The sequence below is a fragment of the Stegostoma tigrinum genome, chromosome 33 (assembly GCF_030684315.1).
Source record: "Stegostoma tigrinum isolate sSteTig4 chromosome 33, sSteTig4.hap1, whole genome shotgun sequence".
NCBI classification, from domain to species: Eukaryota; Metazoa; Chordata; class Chondrichthyes; order Orectolobiformes; family Stegostomatidae; genus Stegostoma; species Stegostoma tigrinum.
The window spans coordinates 27,297,915-27,322,454 of NC_081386.1; the positions used below are offsets into that span (position 1 = coordinate 27,297,915).

Genomic DNA, 24,540 nt, shown 5'->3' on the forward strand with positions numbered 1-24,540 from the left:
CTTCACTTTTGAAAGAAATAATTCAAATGATCTTTTTACTTTCAATTTGTTGCATCTGCATATTTTGATGGTTTACAGTGAAGCACAGGAAAGAATTTGATATTAAAAATATCCATATCCATCAAAACAACAGCTTTTACTTTCACTTTATATGTTGGTGCCCCAATCTATTTCCTAATTATTGTCTTTATGATGTAACAGCTTGGATCTATGTTTTGTATTACTGTATTTGTCTACATGTAGAATTGTACATTTTCCCCACACTAAGATGATAATTTCCAGGGCATTCTCATAAATAAAATCCAAGTGAAATTTTCACTGTCAGTTATCTCCAAACAAATGAACCAGACATTCTGTAACTGAACTCTATGGAGAATCACACAGTAGCTCAACACAACCTGGTTAGAGAACATTCTTTACAGAAAGAGAATAGAATCTGCCTAAGAAAAAGCAACTTAGTGTTTTAGCTGGGAATCCTTTATAAAAAGGAGTTGGTTTATACATTTATTTTTAAAACAGATGCCAACAGTTCTATTTTCTCCCCCATAGCATATTCTGTTCCATGTAGCGACATGGACCCAAATGTGTCTGAGATTCCTACCATTTCTTATTTTAAAATCAAAACATACCTGCTTAATAATGCTGCAACAAAGACTACACACCCATTGTAGTTTCAGCCAGCAAACATTAACCACATGGCAGCAAGCAATCCCCTGTAGGTGACTGCCTCGCGAAGAGATCAAGTTTCCAAGATACATTAGGGGCAAGTCTGCACTGGTTGACCTGAAAAAAAACGTTGAACTATCACGTCTTAAACTAAGAAATTGATGAAGAAAGGAAATGGATTGCAGCAGTTCAAGGTGGTAGCTGATCACCTCCTTCTCAAAGGCCACTGGGATGGGCAACAAATACTGGCCCAGCAACAATGCCCACATCCCATCAATGAAAATAAAATCTGATTAAAGGAGATTGACAAATTACTGTTTCAAATAAAAACAGATGTTAAATATCTCAAATTGAACATGTCAGAAGTACAAAAATCAAAAAGGGAAATGTCATATGTAACCCTCAAGAACTGAAGGCCAAACAAAACACCTCCACATTGAAAAGAATCTGTATTTGTATCTTTACGGGCACTGTGATGATGCTCTGACTTCAAGAGGCATATTGTGTCCCTTTTTTTAAAGAGATGAAGAAAGGTTGAGGCAGAGGTGCTGGCCAGGTCTGCTCAAAGCCAGTACTGTGGAGAGCTTGAGGCGCCATCAGGGGTTTTTTTTGAAAATGTTGGAATAATAGAAGCAGCCTCAATGGATGGGGCTAAGCTCGCAGAGAACCAGGAATTTTACTTTTAATTTTCTGCAGTTGCTAAGGCTTAAAACTGGATGTGGAAGCTCTAATTCCTCTCTCCATTACAGCTAAAAGTCTCACATGCAATTTCAGCAGCAGGAAATCTATTTTACTGAATTTGCCTTTGCCAAGGTTGTGGGTTAATGGGGCATGACTATATTGGAAGTTAATTGGTAGTCATTTATATATATTTAAGCCAATTTCTTTTGTCTGCGTTTTAACTAGTGTAAAAATAAGGTGTATGAAATATGTGCCACCACATTTCAAAGACTAATCAACAAAGTGGTTTCAGGACTACCCATTTGAGTGGTGTACATTGATGATTTGATGGTCACTCATGGAAAGAACATTTGGAGCATTATCAGAATAGTTCAACTTTGGGAGGTAGGCTGGTAATAAACCTGGCTAAGAGTTAGTTTGCAAAAGTCCAAGTCATGTTCCTCGGCCATGCTATTGAACAGGGACAAATGGCTCCACAGGATGTGAAAACAAAAGTTATTGGGGAGTTTCCCATACTATTAGTGAAGAGGAAAATACAACGATTACTGGGACTGAATGGTTTTAGTCTGAAGTCTGTAATGAATTTGAGCATTGTGTTTGCTCCACAGACTGAAGTCATTAGAAAATTTCAGTGAACAGAAGAATTTCAGAAGTCATTTGACAGCCTGAAAGCAGTGTTAACCACACCTAATTACGTAAAGCCATTCAAGATGGGTATCCATGCAAGTGATGTGGTGTCGACGCTGTGCTCTTGCAATAAGAAAAGATGCAAAAATACCTATTAGGTTTTTCTAGAAAACTGAATATTCAAAAATATTTCGCACTTGAGGAGACCCAGAGTGTAGTGTTGACTGTTGCAACATTTCAATGCTTATATTAACATTAATGTCTCTGAGATAATTGCATATACTGATCTTATCCCCTTAAAAGTGTATGAAAAAAAATTAAGGATAAATATTTCAGACTGTGTAGATGAAGCTAATTATTGCAGCCAGTTTGAAAATTATACACGTTGCAGGACTAGCGAATCTAATTGCCAACACAATATCGTGACCTTCATGAAGGCAGACAGGGACGTTTGGGAGCGGGAGAAAATAGACTGAAGTGGATTGTAGGAGTGAATGTTTGCAAGCTTGTACGGTACTGTTGTAAACAATGGTTCATTTACGTTTGAAGTTGGGGGGGGGGGGGGGGGGGGGCACCGTGTGATGAGACTGTGGCTTTGACAGATGTATTTTGTCCTAGCTCGTGTTTTAGAAAGAAAGATTCACGCAGGGATGCCAAGTGATGTGCTCAAGTCAATAAAGTCAACAGCTTGTGACGACTTGGGTTAATATTGAAACAAGAGAAGCAACCTCAATTGGTGGAGTTAAGCTTCCACAGAAAACTGGGTTTTTATTTTGCGCTTTCTGCAGTAGTTCTTATTCCTCTCTCTGTTACTGCTAAAAGCTGGGGTTCTTTTCATGCTGCTAGAATTGCAAGAAAAACCAATCTATTTCACTGAATTTGCCTTTACCAAGGATGTATTTTACTATGAGATGATATATTACTACACTGGGTTAGTAAATTAGTAGATGTATATAGTTAAACCAATTCTTATTTTTATTTTATCTACATTTTAACTGTTGAAGCAAAAAAAAGCGCTTTATTTTTGCACAAGTCTAAGAGTTTGACTAAACAAATTGCATCCGGAACACAATGCCTTACACTTACCTTTAAAGTAAGAAAACGTTAGAGTGAAGGCTATCTTCTTAAAATATTTTGAGGTTTGATCTGGTCCATAACAGCTGATCATACTGTTTGTTTTCATATTGATTTGCAGTGGCAAATTTTAATTCTGTATTTAAATAGTTTAGGCAATGAAGGGACATTCTTGTTTGTAAAAAAAAAGCAGAGCTTCACTCTGTCCACTACACTGCCAATGTTTAGTTTAAGGCCAAACAGCTGAGCAAATGACATTCTCAGATTACCCAAGAGTAGTAAGGCATCACTCTCGCCAAGCTGCCTTTTAACAGGACAGATGGCCTCCAATCTATCGTACATATCCACACAGCAACGATGAAATTGACAATCTCAGTGGACCTACATTAACTGATCTGTTCATGTATGATTTTTAGGCACATGAGTTACAATTACAAGTTGTGATAAAATAGTATATTTAGGAAGGCAACTTAAGGGCGTGCAAAGCAGCCACGGAATGTCAACCATGTCAGAAACCACAATACCGTCTTTTTATTTTAAAAAGATGAACTAACAGCATGTATTGACATGCTTATTAGCTTTTTTTGGTAAATTGAGTGCCATAGATTCATTGTTGTAATCCAGATTTGTATTGCTGTACAGCAAGAACCTCCAATTATACTCACAAAAGCTTCACTTATCGCTTGATTTTGTATAAAATTGAAAACAGGATTCAAATACAATCCATTTTTGTAAACAGAAGGCACAGAATTCTACTTGCCTCCATTTCAACCCCCATTCTCCACTCCTTGTTACTAAGGCTGAACTGCATCAAAAATATCACAGTTGAATTTTCATTGATGAAGTTCCTACCGTTCACTCAGGAAGCTCTGCACAAATGTTGTACTGTTAAGGAATGTTTGTAAATCTTTGTATTTCATATCAGTTATGCTAATTACATTTTTAAACAGCTTTTAAACCAAACTTTGTATTTCCAGGAAAACACAAGTTAAATTTTCCTCCTCTCAATCTTCCTTTCTTCTCTAATTTGTTTTCTGCTTCTCTTTTTCACAACAACCTGCAATGTCAATACTCAAAGTCTCTTGATTAAAGTTCCCATTTACTAGTAGTCACAGCTAGACATCTTAACATTTGTCAAACAGACATCACAAATTGTGTCTCCCTTTGTCCCTCTGGACGTAGCAATGATAATTTGTTGCACCACTTTCAACTTGTGCTTTGTATGGTGCACAGCGGAACTTTCAAATGACCTGTATAGTCCATTCAATTGTGAAGGTATTTTGCTTCTGTATGTGGGGCTGGGAGACATTAACACAGACCTGTGGTTATTTGAAGAGAAACTAGAAGAGCTTAAGATACTTGAATCACTACCAATCCCAATGCTGGATTTACAAGTTGACAAATTTAGAGAAACCCAGGTTAAATTTCTATCAGTTCAAAAAGATTGTGTTAGCCATTATGTTACACTAAGACAAAAAGAACAAAATGTGAAAAAGTAACGTTTTCTCAAAGCATTACTAAATCTTGTAAACTTAAAAGCAACTACCCCAAGATTGCAATATTAACCCCAGTAGAACAGTGCAGTATGATCATTCCCTTAGGAAGTCTACAGGAATGTGAAGAGGAATACAACTAGAAATGTACAGATTCCTCCATTTTAGTTTGAGTTTTCAGACAAGTAAAAGCAAAATGAGAATCGAAATACCAACCTTACATCCTCTGGTGATGGATGGTCAAGGATAGATACACTACTTGAAGACAAATATCTGCAATACACATTACTGTGTCTGAAAAGTAAAATTGGAAATATTCAAACTCAATTAATAATTACAACCGATGTAACAAGGCGTAGAGCTGGATGAACACAGCAGGCCAAGCATCAGAGGAGCAGGAAGGCTGATGTTTCGGGCCTAGATCTGAAGTAGGGTCTAGGCCTGAAGCGTCAGCCTTCCTGCTCTTCTGATGCTGTTTGGCCTAATGTGTTCATCCAGCTCCACACCTGGTTATCTCAGATTCTCCAGCATCTGCAGTTCCTACTATCTCTAATATTTAAAACTCCTGAATTGTATCTTAACTATAAATGACATGACTGCAATAGGATTTGAGGGCACTTTAAATTAGTATTAGATATATTGGCCATGTTTTAAAAGCTACTCAAGTTAAACAACCCATCTTTGTTAATATTGGCTGTTGGGAATATTCAGTAGGTCAGACACCGTACCTGAAGGGTGGCAGACCTGAAATAAATGCAGGGTCCTATATGAAATTGAGATTATTAAGTGATAAAACTATGACAAAAATAATTTTAATGCAGGCAAATGTAGCATCATACACTGAAGAAAAATAAAGTTGAGCACCTTCAAATTGAGGAAGACCTGGGCAAAACAGATTTTGAAGTTCAAACACACAAAAGCTTGCACAAGTATACATTAAGCAATCAGAAAGGCTAACTGAATATTACTCATTACTACAAGACGGGAAAGGAGGGGATTACAAAACAGTAAGAAGTCATGCCTCAGTTGTAGACAAGTATAGCTGTATAGTTTATATTCTACATTGCGTTTTGGAATCATACTTCAGGAAGGAAATATTGACTCTCAACTGAGTACAGAACGGTTCTGATCCTATGGAATGCTGGAACTGACAAGTTGCATAAATTTGTCTCATTTTCTTTTCAGTTTAAAAAACTGAGGGGTGATCTAATTCACATGTTTTAGATGTTAAAAGGATTCAACGGATACAGATAAATGATTTATCCTTCTGGCCAAGTTTGGGTGCCAACCTTAAAATTAAAACTAGGCAAATCAGGAAGCATGCTTTCTATGCTAAGGATAGAGGAAATTCTGTAACTCAAAACTCCTGTAACACAGGTCCTAATTGCACAGTGAGTATTTGTATGTCATAGAGTGCACAAATTCACCATTTCCTCAGTGGCAACTAGGGACTGGCAATAAATACAGGTCCTGCCAGTGGTACATCTGGTGAACAAGTTTAAAAGAAAATCAATTAAAAGGTTGTAAATTGCAGGACAGCTAAAATACTCAACAAACAAATTGCTTTTTCTGTCATATGGGTTCAAGGGAATTGTAAGAATGCAAATAATTGCATTTAAGGTACAGACCAGTCATTATATATCTGATTTTTTTGTGGGGGTGGGGGGGATGGGAAGCAGAATGGCTCACTCTTACAGAATACTAACCTGGATATTGTCCTCTCCAAACTACAAAACAGCACCACAGTTCCTGGTAAAATTCCAAGTATGTAAGATAGCATCGTGAAATTTACATAGATGTGCAGAGCTATGGCAGTATTTTGAACATCACCAACCGTTAACTTCAGGCCCCAGTCACTAGGAACCAAAACACCTATTAGAAGCAAGGAGCAAACTGGAGTTAAACACAAGCAAACGAAGTCACCAATGAAGCTGGAATAAGCAAACACTTCATTTTAAACAACTCAGGGGAAAATGCCACAAAGCAGCCTTTTGCAACAATTAAAGTTAACCTTTTTACTCAACAGATAATCTACTCCTCAGTATTTGTCAATTGCAACTCACAGCTTCATGTGTAAACTCTGCTTTACTGCACACAGGAAAAAAAAACCTCTTCTCAGTATGTTCATGCTTATTTCATTCCATACTGAGTTGGCACGGAACAGGAGTTGAGGCCAGGGGAGATCAGTTATAATCTTGTTGACAGGCCTATTATTTCTTATGTTGAATTTCAGTCAGACAGAAATGCCAGGATACAGATTTGAATCCATCACTGTTAGACAACATTCCTCCAACATATCACAACATTTCAACCAACTGTAGAACATTCCAATTTTGGCAATACAAATCATAGCTAATGGTTTTGATACAATTGAAGTATTGCTTCATCTTTACCTTGTGCACTTTTGTCAGTTATAACAGCTGCAAAGTTAGTTCTTCTATTGGGGTTAATGCAGATCCTTTCCAATATGATTCCGGTGAAAGAGACAAGCGGTGCTGAGAAACTGCAAATAACCCAAAAATTAGAAGACTCCAAGCTGTTAAAAATACTGTTGCTCTAAAAAAATGAGGGAGCTAAATTCTCCCAACTAAAATTGGCAAAGAATTATACAGATTTTTTAAAATTACAAAGTTCAAACTATAAAATTGAGTTCATATATTTACTTATTTTACAAATATAGCAAATGATTGAATCAATGCATGAACAACTTATTTGTTTCTAATACAAGTATAGGCAATTCATAAACATATGAGGGGAGTCTTAAAACAGTAGTACCAAGATGGAATGGCTTGAGCTTACCAACCATGTTGTCTTTAAAAAGATTAACCGGATTTAGAATCTATTAACTGCCATGTAATCTTATTCAAGGTGCACGCTGTTTAGACTGAGCAAAGGAAGAGTTGCAATGGTCTACACTTTAAAAGCTTGGACAGCAAACATAAATGCGTTTATATCAAGAAAGGCTTAATGGGTCTTGGGGATTGGTACTTGTTTAGAACTATAACTCCAGCAATCACCACAGGGAGGATGGAAAAGGAATATTCAAAGGAGAAGTTGAGACAGAGACAGACAGTTCTCACTAACGTATGCCCTCAATACATACAAGTACAGTTCCGTACTTACGAGAGAGAGAGTACCTCCTGAATAGTACAAAGGTGAGTGATTTTTGAAGCCAAGTTTTCAAAATAAGCAGACAGGTTTATTCGATTTTTGGAAAGCTGAAATTGGAAATTTTGCCAATAAAAATACCGATCTAAAGCTATATCTTAAAGACATGAACAGAATCATTCTAAAAAAAGATTTTTAAAAATTCATGGAACCTTTCTTAAGTCCACTAACATGATTGTAAATTGACAAATCGTGGCTCTTATTTTCTCATTTCACATTTATTAATTATTTTGAACAGCTGGTTACATTAACTGCGGTCTTTTAACTGTCAGGGTGTATTCCACCATATTTCTAATAATGCATAAATGTTATACATTACACATTACTAAGCCTGTGACTTACAAACTCCCACTTTCTAATACTCAAGAAATCAATTCTGTAAGTCCTTGATATGTCTGAATGATGAGTTTAATAGAACCCAGCTAATGTCCTTGATTTCCAATATGCTGACCTACCTGCGATTGGTGTAAACAAGACAATGTGGAAATATACTGCAAGTTCCAGCCAGACTGAAAAGTAATGAAGAGCGGACAATTCAAGCTCTGCAGAGTCTTTCGTGGAATGGTGCTAGAGCCAAACTGTTCAAAAACGGACGCGCCCTGGATAATGACAGGAAAATTTGTAAAAATTACAAATTAAGATAAAGGTTTTCAAGTGATAATGGAATACAATTGATTGAGGCAATCATTTATTTCTGCAAAATAGAATCAGAATGTAATCCTGCATAATTCAGGTAATTTCTTTCAGCATGCAGATTTTTGTAACGTTATCACCAGTTATTAGAATTGTTGTTTTCCATGCTCAAACACTCCGTACAGAAGCACCTTTTAATTCACTCACCAGCTGTTTTGACGCAATCACTCTGTATACTGCCCCTGGGTTTATTAGATGGTACCACTTCACAGATTTTCCCATGAAATCCAACAGCACCTGCAATGACATTGAAAGAATAAACACATAACCAGTTCAGATTGAGTGGGTACTAATGAAGAGCTAAGATATTGAGCCAATCACTCCAGACAGACATGTGAAAATGTTCTTTTTCATATTGAAGTATGCATAGAGAAACTTTATCATTGGCAAAAGATTCCCTGATATCAGACAAATAATAGGAAGAAACAAAGAGCAACACACTGAAATCTGATCAAACACATATGAATTTGAATTATTCATGCCTTACTTGTTGAGAAGTATTAACTGCTCTTAAAACTGCTAGTAAGGGATCAAAGATGTACCCTATCGTTCAAAAAGATCCTTCATTAATTGGCTGTTATTATTACCTGTGTATGTAGAAATGCGTTAGCATCTCCAGAAAAAAGGTAGAAAACTGGAAGTATTTGGGTAATTCAATGGAAGCATGTGAAGAGTCTGTCAAGAATTTTAAAATCAAAGCACTCCTTGCTTGACAGGAGATAATCACTGTCAGTGAGGATAGGGGCATGAGGCTCAGAAGTCCTGACGCAAGTTAAAGAAGCAAACAAGTTAGATCATCTTTACTTTGAACATTATTTATATAATATATGATGGCTGTAGGAATCAGATCTCGAAAAAATGTGCAATACTTCAGTTTTTACACTTCTCAGTTTAGCATCTATCCCTTAGAAAGCGTGCAGCACTTGATACAACCACTGCACTTCCCCAAGAAACTGGAAAAACGAGGTGGCTGGTACTATTTTTGTACAGGACTGTATTTTGGCCAGCAAAACACTAACTGCTTTCTTCAGGGACATGGTGACAGTAACATTAGTATGGGTGCAGAGACTGGCTCCTTCCAAAATCAATGAGTAAAGGGGGTTTTAATATTGGTCTGGTGAGTAAATGCCAAATCATTTGCATGACAATAGACTGATACAATACTTCAAAATATAGTTATTACCCTGCAAGAGTATCATGAAAATAATCAAAATCACACAAAGAGACTTAAAATATTACATTGGCAGTATTAATTGTTCTCAAATTTACTTAAAACTTTTTTTTGTAAATAAAACAACCATATCAAATAGTACTGGTACTGAGGCTTAAAAACTAATACTTGTAGAAATTAAACAGATCATTGAGAAAGCTGAGACTGGCAAAAAAAAAGGTCATGCACCCACAGCTGAGAACAAACGAACCTTGGGAGAGGGATGTGCAATTTATAAAATTCAATCTTTTCCAATCAAGAATTTCTGAAATTATACAACTTCTTTAAAAGAATTCCTCAATTTACCAAATACCAGTTTTAGTTTTTCTGGTAGAATCTGAAAATCCAACATTAAACACATGAGACCTCTTTTCAAAAAAAAAATCACATTAGTATAGTAAACAATTTATCATTGAAAAGGGATTTGGCAATTATGCAAGCATTTAAGTTAGATTGTACCAGTGGCCATGCAACACCTGTGCTCAAGAGTTGAAACCTTTGGTCCAACACATATGTTGATGAGAAATTAGATAAGGAGTGTTCACAATTTGGCACTGGGTGGTGATTTCGCTCCCATCCTATACTTGTTTAGCTTCTCATGTACTCAGATCAGGTAGTGTTGAACTTTTCACTAATCAGGAATTTTGTTTTGGCAAATGAAACAAGAAACGGTTTAACATACTTAGTTTAAAAGTTTAAGTCATACTCCATCATAGACACACATCATTTAATCATGTCAAAAGTTACCCTTGGTACACAATCTAATTGTAAGAACTGTTTTCTGATCCTACAAATATTAACCACATATGCCACTGAAAACACTGCAGAGACACACATAGCCAGCCATTTAAGTTGATTTTTCTACTTGTCAGAACTCTAACTAAATAACTCACTTGCCATAAACAAACTTTACATACATTAGTATTGCATCCTCATTTTTTAACTATCAACTTACTAACATTAGAGTGACATTTTTAATGCAAAACTATCTTAAAGGACAACTTAAACTGCATATTAGCGCTCGAGATTTTGCATCACAACATTTGGGCCTCGTGTGCGACACAGATATTTTAATGACCACAATTTATCAGTGACAGGTCAGTTGTAAAACCCACATTGGCTGTTAAAGATACCTATTTGAAAAAAAATATTACAATTACTAAATGTTCAGTGTTGATCCATGGAATACCATTTCAAAATGGGGTGCTACTACTGCATGCATTAAATATGAGAAGTTATACTAAATTAAGTACCCTTGCCACCAGAAAACATGACCAAAACAAGTGACAAACACAAGTGTGTTCAGAGGCATTGTACTGTATCATGGTGGAAATGACACAATCGTCTCCCTCCTCACTGGAAACAAAAAGCACCTAAACTTCAAACAGAATCTGTCAAGGGACTAGCATAAACAAAAGTATTCATGCCAACAACTCTATGATCTAATTTCAGTTGAGGGTTTCAGATGTATTTCTTAAGAATGGTTTAAAAAAATGTAAAAGAAAATGTTGAGTGAAAAACTCATTCAGAAATGGTGCATGTCTGTAGCGATGCCATATTTATGCAAGGAACTAAGCCAAATACTTGTCTTTCAGCGCACCAAATTCATTGTTTTCCTACTTAGGCCATATACTTATAGACCTGTGAGAATCCAGGGATGTTGACATTACCAAAAGTGATGAGCAAATTCCCAAAATTATAAACCTATCAGATACTGAAATACTTTCAGGATTATGTGCAAAAGCTGTAACAAATTTACATTTGTCACTGCTTACCTTCATTGCTCCCCTATATCCAGAGTTTCGTCTCAGCCATCCTCCTCAAATATTTCTCTTTTAAGATGGCATTAGGGTGGGCATTTCAAACAAGAAAGCAGCAATTTCTGCACACCCTCCCACCCCCAGCAACTATATCAGGCTATTAGTTCAAGATTAACTTTCAAAACCTGTATTGTGATTAATAATGATCATTTGCCATGACAATCTGTACACAAGCTCATTGGGTGCAATTTTCCCCAACATCAATATGTAAAATTATGAGAATGCTTTTTCATCCGATTTCCCTGAGAAGGCAAGGGTTAATTATGCACCCTTTTACAAGGGAACTCAAAAGAACAAAGATGACACAAATTAGACAAATCCTTTAACATCAGAACTTTATGGAAGCCATTTCTAGCAAAAATAAATATTAACAATATTCTGTGAAACAACCAACATCATCCTACTGTAGTTTTTCTCCCACACCTATGAAAGTGGAGGGAAGAATTTGCACAAAAATGGCGCTCCCTCAAAGCTTGTCGTCTTCGTTATAAAGACTAGGTGAAACTGTGCCTACTTCCGGACACCCATAAATTGGCGGGAAATATCATAAGAAACATTTGAGACTATTTCTCCCAAAATATATAAAACCAAACAAATATTTTGCCTAACACTACTGCCACAGTATTTACTATCTACCTAGTTTTTCCAGCTTGGAATCTGAATAAGTGCTTGTTTCAACAGTTAATAGATAAAACTTAATTTGTATTTTAAGAAAATAAAGAAATTGAATCATTAAAATAAGCACAAGTCAAAGTTTAATTTTAACCCGCACTTTCTTGCTGGAGCTTTGACCTTGAAACAGAACGTTTTTAAAATTTACTTATCGTTTACGACCAAAGTCAGAGTCAAGGAGTTGGCAAATACTTAAAATTACAATGAAATCTACAAAATTCAAGCCATTGCAAAATAGTTCAACGCATTATACTATACAAATGTAGATTTTAATTTTAGTCCACAAAATACTATTTGAAAACATGTTTCACACAGCTGCAGTTGAATTATTCATCCATGAAAATTTGCACATTTTTTTACTGTACAACTACAGAACGTACTTCAATGTTTCACAACAATGTTTCAAAAGAGGAAAAGTGCGGTTTACCGTTGTACAAATGGCTGGCTTTGGTACTTAACAAAGTTTTGAAGTTAAGAGAGATAGCTTTCAGTCTGTGACAATTAATCAGCCCAATATGGCAAGCAAATGGGAGTCTTAATCTTTAGAACATAAACTTTTCTGAAAGTGCAAGTGACCAACACAATAAATAAAAATTGTGCAGCTCTTCCTAAACAATAAGATTGTTTGCAACAGAAATATCTACATCCATGGTTCATTTCTCTTACATTTGACTGAGCATATCTTAAACTGAGGAGAATTCTTGAAGCCATCAGTATTAACACTTTATGTGTCAATATGCAATTGATAACTGAAGTGTTTACCATTCAGAAATAAACTAAGACTATTCAAACTTCAACAAAAAAAAACAGTAATTCTGACACAAAATATTACTTTTAATGAGCTGCTTTCCTTAATACTTACTTGGCTCCCACTTTACTATTTTTATGCTCGAATATACCAGCTACTCAATGAAAAATCAATTTCTCAGTTAAACTGACTTGTATAGGCACTTTTAAAAAATAATTTAACTAACATGTAGATAAAATTTCCAACTTTACAGGGTAGTTTCTGAAGTCAGTCAGCAACTTTAGCTTGACAAAAATCTTACAAGGTAAAACTAAATCTTCATAATCAAGAAATGAAATTTTTTAGTAAAGAAGCCAAATACAAATTATATAAAAGTAGCCAAGATGGCCTAAGAAACATGCCCTCCATCACCTAAAAAAACTGTAAACTACGTGCAAAATTATTACAGCAACACATATGCGATTGAACCAACCACATGACCCCTCCGTACAAAGAGTTAACAAAGCCCACACCCAAACAAAGAAAGCTTTTTGATAAGTCATGGGTCACTTTGGTTTTGCATGCATTCAGCAAACAACTTAAATCGTTCACAACCTAGCCAAGACATGTTCACAGTGTTAATGCTGTAAACCAATGCTTTGAAGGTCATTGCTTATCCCGTATATAAGCATTCTTTTCATTATTAATCTTGTGCAACATCATGTAGCCATTGCACATTTGAAAAAGATCATTACGTTTTCAGAGACTTCATCTTTGGCCACAATTTTTAAATAAAATGTTGTGCAAGATCAAAATAGACTTTATTTGGAAAGAGAGTAACTAAAGGGTTAATGTTGCAGTTTATTTTTCATTTGGGATATACCCAAATAAGGTTTGTAATTGACCACCAGAAGTTTGTCAAATTCACTTACATTTGAGCGCAGGACAGGATGCAAGTCATGGCTGCCATTATTAGGAGCTGAGATTGTACTGCATCGCAGCATTAGTTTTCAAGGACAGAGTTCAATTAAAGCAGTACTTACTTCTGTACGATTGTTGTGTTCAGAACAAAGAGAGGGGTCTGTTTCCAGCTCTGGCAATCCCTCAATTTTTGATTTATCTTTCCACTCTCTGGGGCTTCCGATATTGACCGCAGACGCCTGAAAAGCCAGTCGCAGCCTCGGCTTAGTTCTCTTGATGAAAGCCTCTTCAGAACCATTAGTATGCTCGCAGCCTTCGTTTCTGCCATATTGACAGTTCCTCAGCATCAAAGCATCTTTGTGAGTTACTAATATTAGCTGGGTAACACAGCCTACGCTGCACGTTTCTTCCTTTCTCTGTCTGGTGCATGATGTCGAATGTCCAGGGGGTGTACCTGTGCCCGACAGCTGGCTTCTTCCGCCCGGGATGCCCACCGCTTCGTCGCCAGTCCACAATGGGTGTGAACAAACAGTTCTACTTTCACCAACATGGCCTTCTTGCAGCACAACTTCCTCCAGCCGAGGCATTTTGGGAAGGGAAGGGCTATCCTGGTGCTGATTGGATGTGATGCTGTTGAGCTCATCGTTTCTGCATGCCTCATTGCAGCTGCTGTGAGCAGCAATTCTGGCTCTAGTCGACAAGGTGCTAGACAGTGCAGGGTTGTGCAATTTTGGTCTTGTCGAAGCAGCACGTCTCTTGAGTACTTGCAAGTCAGCCGCACAGAACTGGACATAGATCCTGTTGAAAAACCAGATTTTAAAAAAAAGTAACAAGGCAAATGCTCTCAAAAGAGAGTACTATGAATTTCTGATCTGAGCGCTGCAAAAGAACACACAGCTGAGGCTAAAATGGAGTAACAACAAAAGTGAAGCTGTTTTCGAAACCCGAGAATTTCACTAACCACAAAAACATCTGCTGCAGTGAGCAACCCCGCCCTCTAACGTTTGCAGTTTAGACCAATCACATTTCCTAGCAAATCCCTAAGGGTTGATAAATGACGTTGCATTGCAGATAATAGCTACTAAATGTGTCCTGGTTGTGAAGCGAACATGCCGAGAAAGAGCATCCGGCCACTTAGACTGCAGTGTATATTGGGTTAGTACACAAACCATTAAAAAAATTCATCGCGGAAAAATTAGTCGAGTCCCAGCCTCAATTACAAAATTTGAGTGTTCACCTCCAACTGCTATTAGGCATTCGCTTTCAACTCAATCTCTTCAGTCCTTTCCCATCATGCGCGACAAAAGACAGCCCTGCCACGTCGACAGGCTGCAATGGAAAAACACTGCAGAGCCTTTTAAAGAGAAACTAAATTCTGGACAAGTACATTTTGCCATGTTTGTGAGGTGAAGAAAGCTGAACAGTCCAAACTGCAAGGACAACGTTTCTCCTCATTTTAATTCTGTTTTATTTTAATTCTGCAAATAAAAAAAAGTTCAGCCGCACCCAAATGATCGGTTTTAAGCCAACAACCGGTTTGACCAGAATGCTTTTCACCAAGACTTCTGTACAACACTTACGCATGAATAATGCAATTATTAGGGGGTGAACAAAGAATACACGGATGAAACTCAAATTTTCAGCATTTTGTTTATATTAATTTGAAAACAGTCTGCTTGACTGCTATCGGTTTTTAAATCATGTCTTAAAGTCACGTAGTCTAGTATACACATGCAATATGATAAGTCTGATGGAATTACACAAGCAAATGTTCATAGATCTTTTTCTAAAACAGTTAAAATTGCTGCTTCCTCTCCTGAAAGGTACTATTTAAAATAGATGCAGGGCAAATTATCCCTGGGTCCCTCTACACCACAAAAACAGATAATCCTACCATTATTACTTTGTTTCTTTTTGGCTGCCACGTTCCCTACATTACAACTGTTAATACAATTCACAAGTTTATTAGCTGTATAACACTTAGGATGTCAATAGGTTACAAAAGTCACTACACAAATGCAAGTTTTTCTTTGTACTTCATTCTGCAGGATGTGGGTGGCATCAAAGCATCTGCTGAAACAATTGTTCTTTAGGGTAGTGTTTGTGAATGTTGCTGGATTATTTGGCAGACATTAGTCTTTACATACTTACAGAATATCAATCATGTGCCCAATTCTGAGCTCAATGGCAATTCTCTTACTCATAACTGATGACTCAGGTGGGGACATATGGTAATTGGCTTGCTCGTTGAGTTGGCTGGTTATTGTACAGATGTTTCGTTGCCATGCTAGGTAACATCTTCAGCGTGAACTCCAATGAAGCAATGTTGTTCTACTCTGCTTGGTATTTATATGATCTTGTCTGCTGAGTTGGGTTGTAACAGTTCTGGCTCTGTTCTGCACGGGTTTGTATATGCGGTCAAATTCCACAGGTTTGTTGATTGCATTATGGTTCGAAAACAGGCCTTTAAGAATTCCTGTGCATGTCTGTGTTTGACTCGAACAAAGTTGGTCACGTTGTCCCAGTACAATTGATGGCCTTCATTGTCCGAGTGTACTGAGATGAAGGGAAAGTTCTTTGTGTTGGTTTGCTGCTAGGTGGTGTCAGTGTATCCCAATGGCTAGTTTTCTTCTGGTCTGACCGATGTAATGTTTATTGCAGTTATTGCAAGGTATTTTGTAAGCTACATTGGTCCTGCATGTCAGGGGTATGGGGTCTTTGGTCCTTGTGAGTGTTTGTAGTAGTGTGGCTGTGGGCTTGTGTGCTACCATGATTCCTAGTGGTTGCAGGAGTCAGTTCTGATATGTTCTTGATGTAGGGTAGTGTGGCCAGTGTCTTGGGGCATACTATGTCCTCTTGGAGTTGTCTGTCTAGCATAGTGATAAAACATCTGTACAATAATCAGCCAGCTCCGCAAGCAAGCCAACAACCTCAAACAGAATCCAAGCTACAAATCTTTGCAAGAATCTTAAAGGGGACCCATGTCTCTAATCTGATCATGCTTAACTCAGATTAATTCTTGAAAATTGTGTAAAGCTGCATTTTTAGGCATGGGCAGCTGGCATTTTGTAGACTTTGTCTGGCACATATATAACTGAATTCTACAGTGATTTTGGAAACCTGTTTCAACTGTCTTCAGACAAAACAATGGCATTCCATGTGCATAAAATGAGACAATTTGTCTGCTCTGCTTTTGGATGGGTGAGAGGAGACTTTTTAGTCAGTTCAGAGCAAAGATTTACTGTTTTACCTTCAAAGAAAATTTTTAGGATTACTCAGTAGTTAATGCTGCTGCCTCTCAGCGCCAGGGACCCAAACTCGATTCCACCCTCAGTTAACTATGCAAACTCCACAGAGACATTATTCCCACGTTTGAGTTTGTTTCCTCCGGGTGCTCCGTTTCCTTCCACAATCCAAAGGCATGCAGGTTAGATGTATTGACCATGTTAAATTGCCAATAATATCTGGGAATGTGCCGGCTCGTTGGACAAGCCTTAGGAAATGCAGGGATAAGGTTGGGGGGTGGGGGGTGGATAGGTATGGGGTCGATGCTCTTCAGAAGATCGGTGTGGACTCAATGGGCCAAATGGCCGCATCCAGGCTGCAGGGATTCTATAATTCTCAATCTGGACATGCATGTTTAGACCAATTTGGCCAATTTCTCTACTCACAAGAAGTGAGGTTAGTCAATTCAATCAAAAAATGTGTCACCAAATTACCACCTGCCTCCTTTTTGATAATAGATCAAGTAGATATTTCCAGCACTTCTGGCAGAATAGATTATCAATGCCATTTGTGGGAGCTTCCTGTGCACAAATCTACTGATGTATTATACTACATTACAACAGCATATTTACTTTGGATGTCCTTAATCCACTGTACTACTCTTTGGGATTACATAAGTGCATGTTTCATTTTTGCTTCCAACATTTAGGATTTTTCTTTCAACTCTATTCCATAGCATCTAGTTAAAAGAGTGAAGTATTTATGGAAAACAGGATCAGGTTAGCCGTTGCGGGGAGGTCAAGCAACGTAGATGTTTGTTCATTTGATGCTTTCAAAATTCGAAGTCCTGCAACATTTCCATAAATAAATAAAGGAAATCCCTCAAAAAGAGTGAGATTTTACAGTAATGTCTCTACTTCTTTCATGAAGCTTGTTAATGGACTATAGCTTTAATGAAGCTCTCTTTCTCCTTTCTTCAAAAGCTATGTCTACATGTACTAGTTCTGACAATGACTGTCACATTAGTCTCTCTCCAATCACGTTTCTCCCTTGACAGTATTCTAACAGCCCCAACTGAAGTCATGATTAACATTTAATGTATGATTTTCGTGTATTATTGTTCCTCATCTTACACGATGTGTCTTCAACCTGACATAATTGACTAACTATTCTCTTCCAACAGTTCTTTACTGACGATGACCTGATTACACACTTACCCAAACAGTCACAGGCAGAGAATCGCATGCAATACCTTTGCTCCCCATCTCTACGCCCATGACTTCTGGAACCTCAAATCTCCACACCGAGCAACATGTGCCCTAGTGTAATCTAATGAGAACACAGCCTTTCAAATTGAAATACAAATATGTGTCCAAATATTGATGACATTGAGGTCTACCTCACCACCAATTCATTCTGACTCCTCTGTTGTTTCAAGTTGTCAACCTGTTTGTCTGACATTCAGTCCTGGGTATGGCTTAAATTTATTGCAGTTAAACATTTAACAAACTGAAGCCATTACTTTCAGACCTAAACACAATTCTTCATTTTGTAACCAATATTTGTGCTCTTCCCTGCACGCTTCAATCTCAGGCTGAAAGAATCTATTTACAATCTCAGCATTGTACTTCACTGAGCTAAGCTTTTGATACCATCTCTCCATCATCACACAAGCTACCAACAACTGTCACTATAATGATATTCATCTGCAGCTGAAATCATCATCTGTTTGTTATTTTCAGACTCAAGTATTCCACTGTTCTTTGGACAATCCTATATCTTCCACTTTTCATAGATACAATACTTTTCAAAACTCCACCGACCACATTCTAACTACGTTCCCTTCTTATGTAACTCCTCTACATGCTGACCTATGTAGGTTCCCAATTCAAAGCATCAATTTTAAAATCCTGATCCTTCTGTTCAAATCCCACCACAGCATTTCCCTGGTACCTTTGAGCCCCAATGCTTAAAGTAAACTTTCACCTCATACACATCTCCTGGTGTCTTCATCTCTGTTAGCAGTAGGACTTTCAACTATCTAGTCTATAAAGCATTGGAATTCCCTTCTTAAACATCTATTCTTTCTGCTCCTTTAAATCTACTTCTTTCACCAATCCTAACATCATCTAATTTGATTCAATTTCTTTTTTTGTCTGATAATATTACTGTGAAGCACTTTTGGTTGTTTTACAATGCTAAATGCTTTATATAAATGTATGGTGTTATCAAGTGCAAGGTCATTGCATCCAGCCTTCACTCTCCATTAAGTAACCAAATACATTCTACATAACAATTCTGGCTTCTAGTTTTGAAACACTGGTTGTTTTTCTTTCCCCATTGTCAAAATGCACTAAACAATTCTAACATTTCAACTGGAAACTTACACAGCAAACACCACAGTAGAAGACTAAGTTTCTTGGACCAGATGGATTAGCCTACTCATTGCCTTAATCAACTGAGTGATCAGTGAACTTACACTTGGGGCATTTCAATCCATGATTGACAGTTTTGAATTAAGAGATTTCATTATCAAAACTAATTCCTTTGTTTTGGCACTTATGGGACAGTGTTAATTTAAAACATGGCAACATTGTAAGGGTGAAGAGCTCTGGGGTGAGAAAAAAAGTAATCAACAGAAACACTTTAAAGGTAACAGGTAATGGAATACTGAAGGGCAAGGGATAGCAGGTAAAAAAGTGCTGTCATTTATGATAAATTGGAGGCTAGCTATTTTATGTAGTGTTAACACTTATTTTATTCAGCACAGTAATTCGGATTAAAAATCTGAATTGATTCACTCCATTGGATTATCTTTCATGTTTTGACATTTTCACCTGGAGGGGCTTTTGTGATTAGTTTATATTAAGATGTTGTTATGAAATTAAACTTGATTCACGTAGGGTATTAACTCCCAGGAACAAACAAATGATTCAAGTCATTGATTTATCCAGGTAAATTGGCTAACAGGTTTGTATACTAACATCACATTAATTTAACACCATACCAAATTAAGATACAAGAGATTTCTCACAGAACATTGGATAGGTTTAATTTAAAACAACATTTCAGGAGGTGAGAGATAAGCAGGCAATGTATTGCCATAGCCCCTACACAAAGTGATTGGTTACTTTATTTCAGGTACTAATTTGTTTGGCAGTTCCTGAAGCCGATGCTCAACACAAAGTGGATGAAGAACAGTTATTAAGTTTTTTGCCATTCTATCTCAGCTCAACTATTTCAAGCTATGTCTCTTGATCAAGCCAGGAAAACAACTGAAAATCCCATGGTGTTTGCCATTATTTCCAATTCCTCCGATGAAATACCTGCCAGCCTACAGCTGAATTTAGCAAAGACCAGATAATAAATAATCTTACTTCACATAAGATAAAGCTCAGTTATCTCCAATCAAACCTCAATGGCATCTCTATTGCCAAGTCCCAAACAATTAACCAGGAATGAACTGCACTGAACCGAACAAGTTAAGATCAACTTTATGACCACTGGACCAGTGCAGATGAATAGTTCTGCATCTTGCCATCAATTACAAGGTTCACATCAGGAGTTTGATGGACTTCACCACTTGCCTGGATGGGTACTGCTACAAAGTGATGTTTTGAATCACATCATAAAATGCTAGTTTCTTTTATCTTAAACTCTTATGATTTTGATTTTCACGAAGAATTTAAACCAACTACACAAACATATGAAATCAAATCCACAGTTCCTTCAATGGTAATTATCAGGACAAATGACAGATATCATCTAAAAAGAATGGTTTGAAATGAATAAAGATGAAATGTAGCAAGGGACTATTTTTTAATAGTAGCAGGATGTTTTGCAAAATTGGGCACATTACAAAGGTAGACTTGTTTTTTGAACACTAGAATACTGCAGTTGTTGTGTATATCGTCATTTGAGATAATTTACCTTATCTTTAAGCTTTATGGAACTGTTTTCCAATACAATTACCATATTTAATCAGAAATGGACTTTTCCGAGAGTAGAATGATTAACAGTAACAGAGCCAAATTGTTCACAATCTGTTTCCACTGCAAAAGCATGTACCATACTGCTAGAGGCCATAACTGCTGTTGGGGGAGCAAGTAACACATCAAAGTGCTGAGATAACATCAACATGTTCATGTTTGAGCAGATTGCTCTTTAGAAACTAATTCATTACCATATTCCTTGTGTGTTTGACAACAAAATTGTCAAGATTGTACTTGGTAGATGGCTCTTATAACTGCATTGTGAACTCATTTATCGCCGTTCAGTTCAATAATTGATAAATCTTATTAGCATCATCACAGAATATTTTCAGTTGAATATTGTGAATGGTTATTTCACAAAGCTTGACATTAAACACAGAATGTACACAGTAGATTCACCAAGGCAACATGAAAGTTGGGAAACATATTATAAAAGATTGAGATGAAGGGTTCAGAATATTTCTACTTGCACAAGTGAAGGCCAGGTATGAATTGAGAGACGTCATTAAAGTTACAGTTTGATAGGGAAATAGTTTTTTTCTCTAGGGAATCAGTAACAAATTGTCGCCAATGCAACTGGAGTTACAAAAGTTATTTTGCAAAGGATGTGCTGATGCAAATATTTCATTTTTTAGGGCAAAGAGAATAAACATTTAAAGCAGAGGAAGGTATAAAGACAAAGAGAGGGGTGGGGGGGGCAAGGCAGTGGGATTAAGTCTGGTTTGCTTCAAACAGGTTGATTTAAAAAAAATCATTAGGGATTGCTGGGGAAAAGTCAGGAGTAGACTTCCTCGCTAATACTTCTGAGCTCAGGACCATCGAGCCCACTTTTGAATTAAAGATATTTCAGCATGTGAAGGGACAGTGCTTACAGCTTGTATGAATTTGTTATGCTGTAATTAAGTTCAGAATTGGCTCCAGTCTTCACTATTATAAATTTAATTCTGGAAGGAAAACGTTAATGGCCCTGGTGTAATAATCCCTGGACACTATACACACTGGGTAATTACTTATTTACAATAGCTTTACAGTCAAGATGCAAATTAATCTCAATATTCTCAAGATAGTTTACTCTACATTGAACACACTCAAAGTCATGTCCTCAGTTGCCCAGATAACTGTATTCTACACAGGCCAGGACAATATCAATTTCCAATTTTAATTGAGTGAATATTTTCACAAGATACAATCCAGACTGTACCATATTCTAACTTCACACTTGCAGGAAATTATTGGTCTGTAAAAACCAATAGCACATCTCCTCCCAAAGTTCTCACCTTGGCAATGCATATTAAAATGATATATAAATAATTGTTCAATTACAAATGTTTGGTAAATTCCAAACTTTATCAACATGGAGTTCTTGACAGGTTTTCTTACTCTCAGTCCATTGTATTCTTGATGGTATAGTCCAGTATAATTCTCACGAATACAGGGAATGTAAAAAATCATCTCTAGAGTAGATTAGGAGCTTTAAAATTAACACTAATTTTCTGAACTTCTCTAAAGCACACTTACCTGGTGTGTTTCTCTTTGATAAACGTAAGATCATCAAGTTGTTTAGATGATGGGAATTCACTGTGAACGAATCGTTCTATAACCAGTTGGTATTTCTGCAGCTGGACCAAACAGTCTGAAATGGAAAACAGAAACTATAATTCTGGACAAAAAGCGAAGACGGATAATACAGAAAACACCAAAATTATAAAGATAATCTCAGTAATTATGAGCATGGGAAAGCTGCGGTCATTCTAATGAAATTTTCAACTGTTCTTTTTCTTAGTGTTGACAGATTTGCTGTATTTCCATATATCTACACTGTTATTTTATATACATATTTCCAACTTGGAAATATTATGCTATTATGCTATATAGGGCATGTATTCTTGCATCAACAATAAAATAACAAGAAGCATCAGATATATAGATTGATTTGCTTATTAATTACTACATAGGATATTGATTAGATCAGTTGGCTCAATAGCTGGTTTGCGATGCAGAGTGATGAAAGTTAAATTCTTACACTGGTTGAGGTTACCATGAAGGACTCTCCTTCTCAACTCTTCCCTCACTTGAGGTGTAATGACTGTCAGGTTAAACTATCGCCAGTCACCTCTTTAATGAGAGAACAATGCTGTGATCCATTAGCTCTACAGTGACTTTACTTTGTTGTATGTTTTTGTTTTAGCTGAGAGTTTCCTATAAAAATATTCAGTCTTTGCAAGGATTTGATGTTAAGCTGAATCTCTGTGTAGTCTAGACCTGTAAAGACATTGTTCAAGTGTTCCAAATGAAGGAATGATCTGAATAGGCATATTTTCTTGCTGTCTGCAAACTTTGAGGCTATCATATTTGATCATAAACAGCAAATCTCAACTCCGGATTGCATGTTTCCCCACGACTGACCCTTGGAACATTGAAGGTGAATATACAGATTATTTGTTAAAAAAAAATTAGAAGTATTTCTGTGTAACATTTATTTTTCGAATGACCAGTGCATTTCAATACATAAAACTGAGCTCTACCTGCAAAGTTCTTACCCAAATATGAGGTGTCACTAAAAGCAATTTGATTCACTTCATTAGGGTTCTGTACGACACAGTCCAATGTACCCGATGCGTCTAGAAGCTGCAAATGACCTGTTCTAGAATTTGCCTGGAAGATACCATGCAGTATCTAGAAGTAAAAAAAATTAGCAAGTTGAATGTTCTTCTTTCTTTTCTTTTCTTTGAAGATTCTGCTGATATAGAGATAACGGAAGGCACACAAGTCAATTTGACTTTGACCTACTTTCCCTTGAAATAATAAAAGGGATACCACTCCTTTCTAGATAGGCAGTATTAGTTAACATCCTTGGATAGAAAGTGTGTGTCCAGAGTATAATAACATGATTAACTAGGAAGGTCTTATTTTGAAAGCTATGTTACCAACAGATTATTCAGCAGCAATCACATACTTTGCTTACTGATGTCCTAAAGAAATGCTTTATATGCACCAGGAAACAAGAGATGGGCCCAATTAATATCATTAAATTACATGGTCCAACTGTGGGAGATGAACAGGTAATATTTATGCGTGAACAAGTATTATGCAATTTGGGATTTTTTCTTACTTTCATTGCTCCCATTGGAATTTTAGTGAAATCCATAAATGAGCTTCTGAAATTTGACACTGCTATACTACAACCATATTTTCCCACTAGGATTCCAGCAATATATCCAGTCAATATCCTTACAAAATTGTAATATTTTGTCTCAGACCAAGGGATGATATAGCGAGAAACTAAGTCTACCCTTCAGTGTCTGGATTGAGCATTTTGAATTGTAGAACAACAGACAGCACCATTCTGGAGAAACATCTAACATTCAAATCTTGAGTTAAATAAAGGAAGGAGGAGGTGAGCTAGAATTTAAATGTATTCAAGAAACCCAAGGGATTAAACTAGATTGACAGTAAATACCGGAAGTCATAAATAAAGCAGGAATGAGCAGCAAAGCTTCCAAGTTCAGTTCTATGTTGTACAATTTGTAATCAAAATGTCAACCTGTCTGTCTTATTTAGAGATGTTGAC

At 36.8% G+C, this 24,540-nt stretch overlaps 1 protein-coding gene across 3 annotated transcripts in view; it reads right to left on the reverse strand.

Annotated features, from left to right (window-relative positions):
• Positions 1–24,540, reverse strand: part of ctc1 (CTS telomere maintenance complex component 1) — a 78,814-nt gene that overhangs the window by 20,821 nt on the left and 33,453 nt on the right. For all 3 annotated transcript variants that reach the window (XM_048563093.2, XM_048563095.2, XM_048563096.2), the window contains 10 exons: positions 23,510–23,645; positions 22,488–22,602; positions 13,875–14,550; positions 8,550–8,639; positions 8,165–8,308; positions 7,665–7,759; positions 6,935–7,044; positions 6,248–6,413; positions 4,758–4,835; positions 630–783 (listed from right to left, as the gene is read on the reverse strand). In XM_048563093.2, coding sequence (XP_048419050.2) covers positions 630–783; positions 4,758–4,835; positions 6,248–6,413; positions 6,935–7,044; positions 7,665–7,759; positions 8,165–8,308; positions 8,550–8,639; positions 13,875–14,550; positions 22,488–22,602; positions 23,510–23,645 — 1,764 coding nt within the window. The remainder of the gene's footprint in view (positions 1–629; positions 784–4,757; positions 4,836–6,247; positions 6,414–6,934; positions 7,045–7,664; positions 7,760–8,164; positions 8,309–8,549; positions 8,640–13,874; positions 14,551–22,487; positions 22,603–23,509; positions 23,646–24,540) is intronic.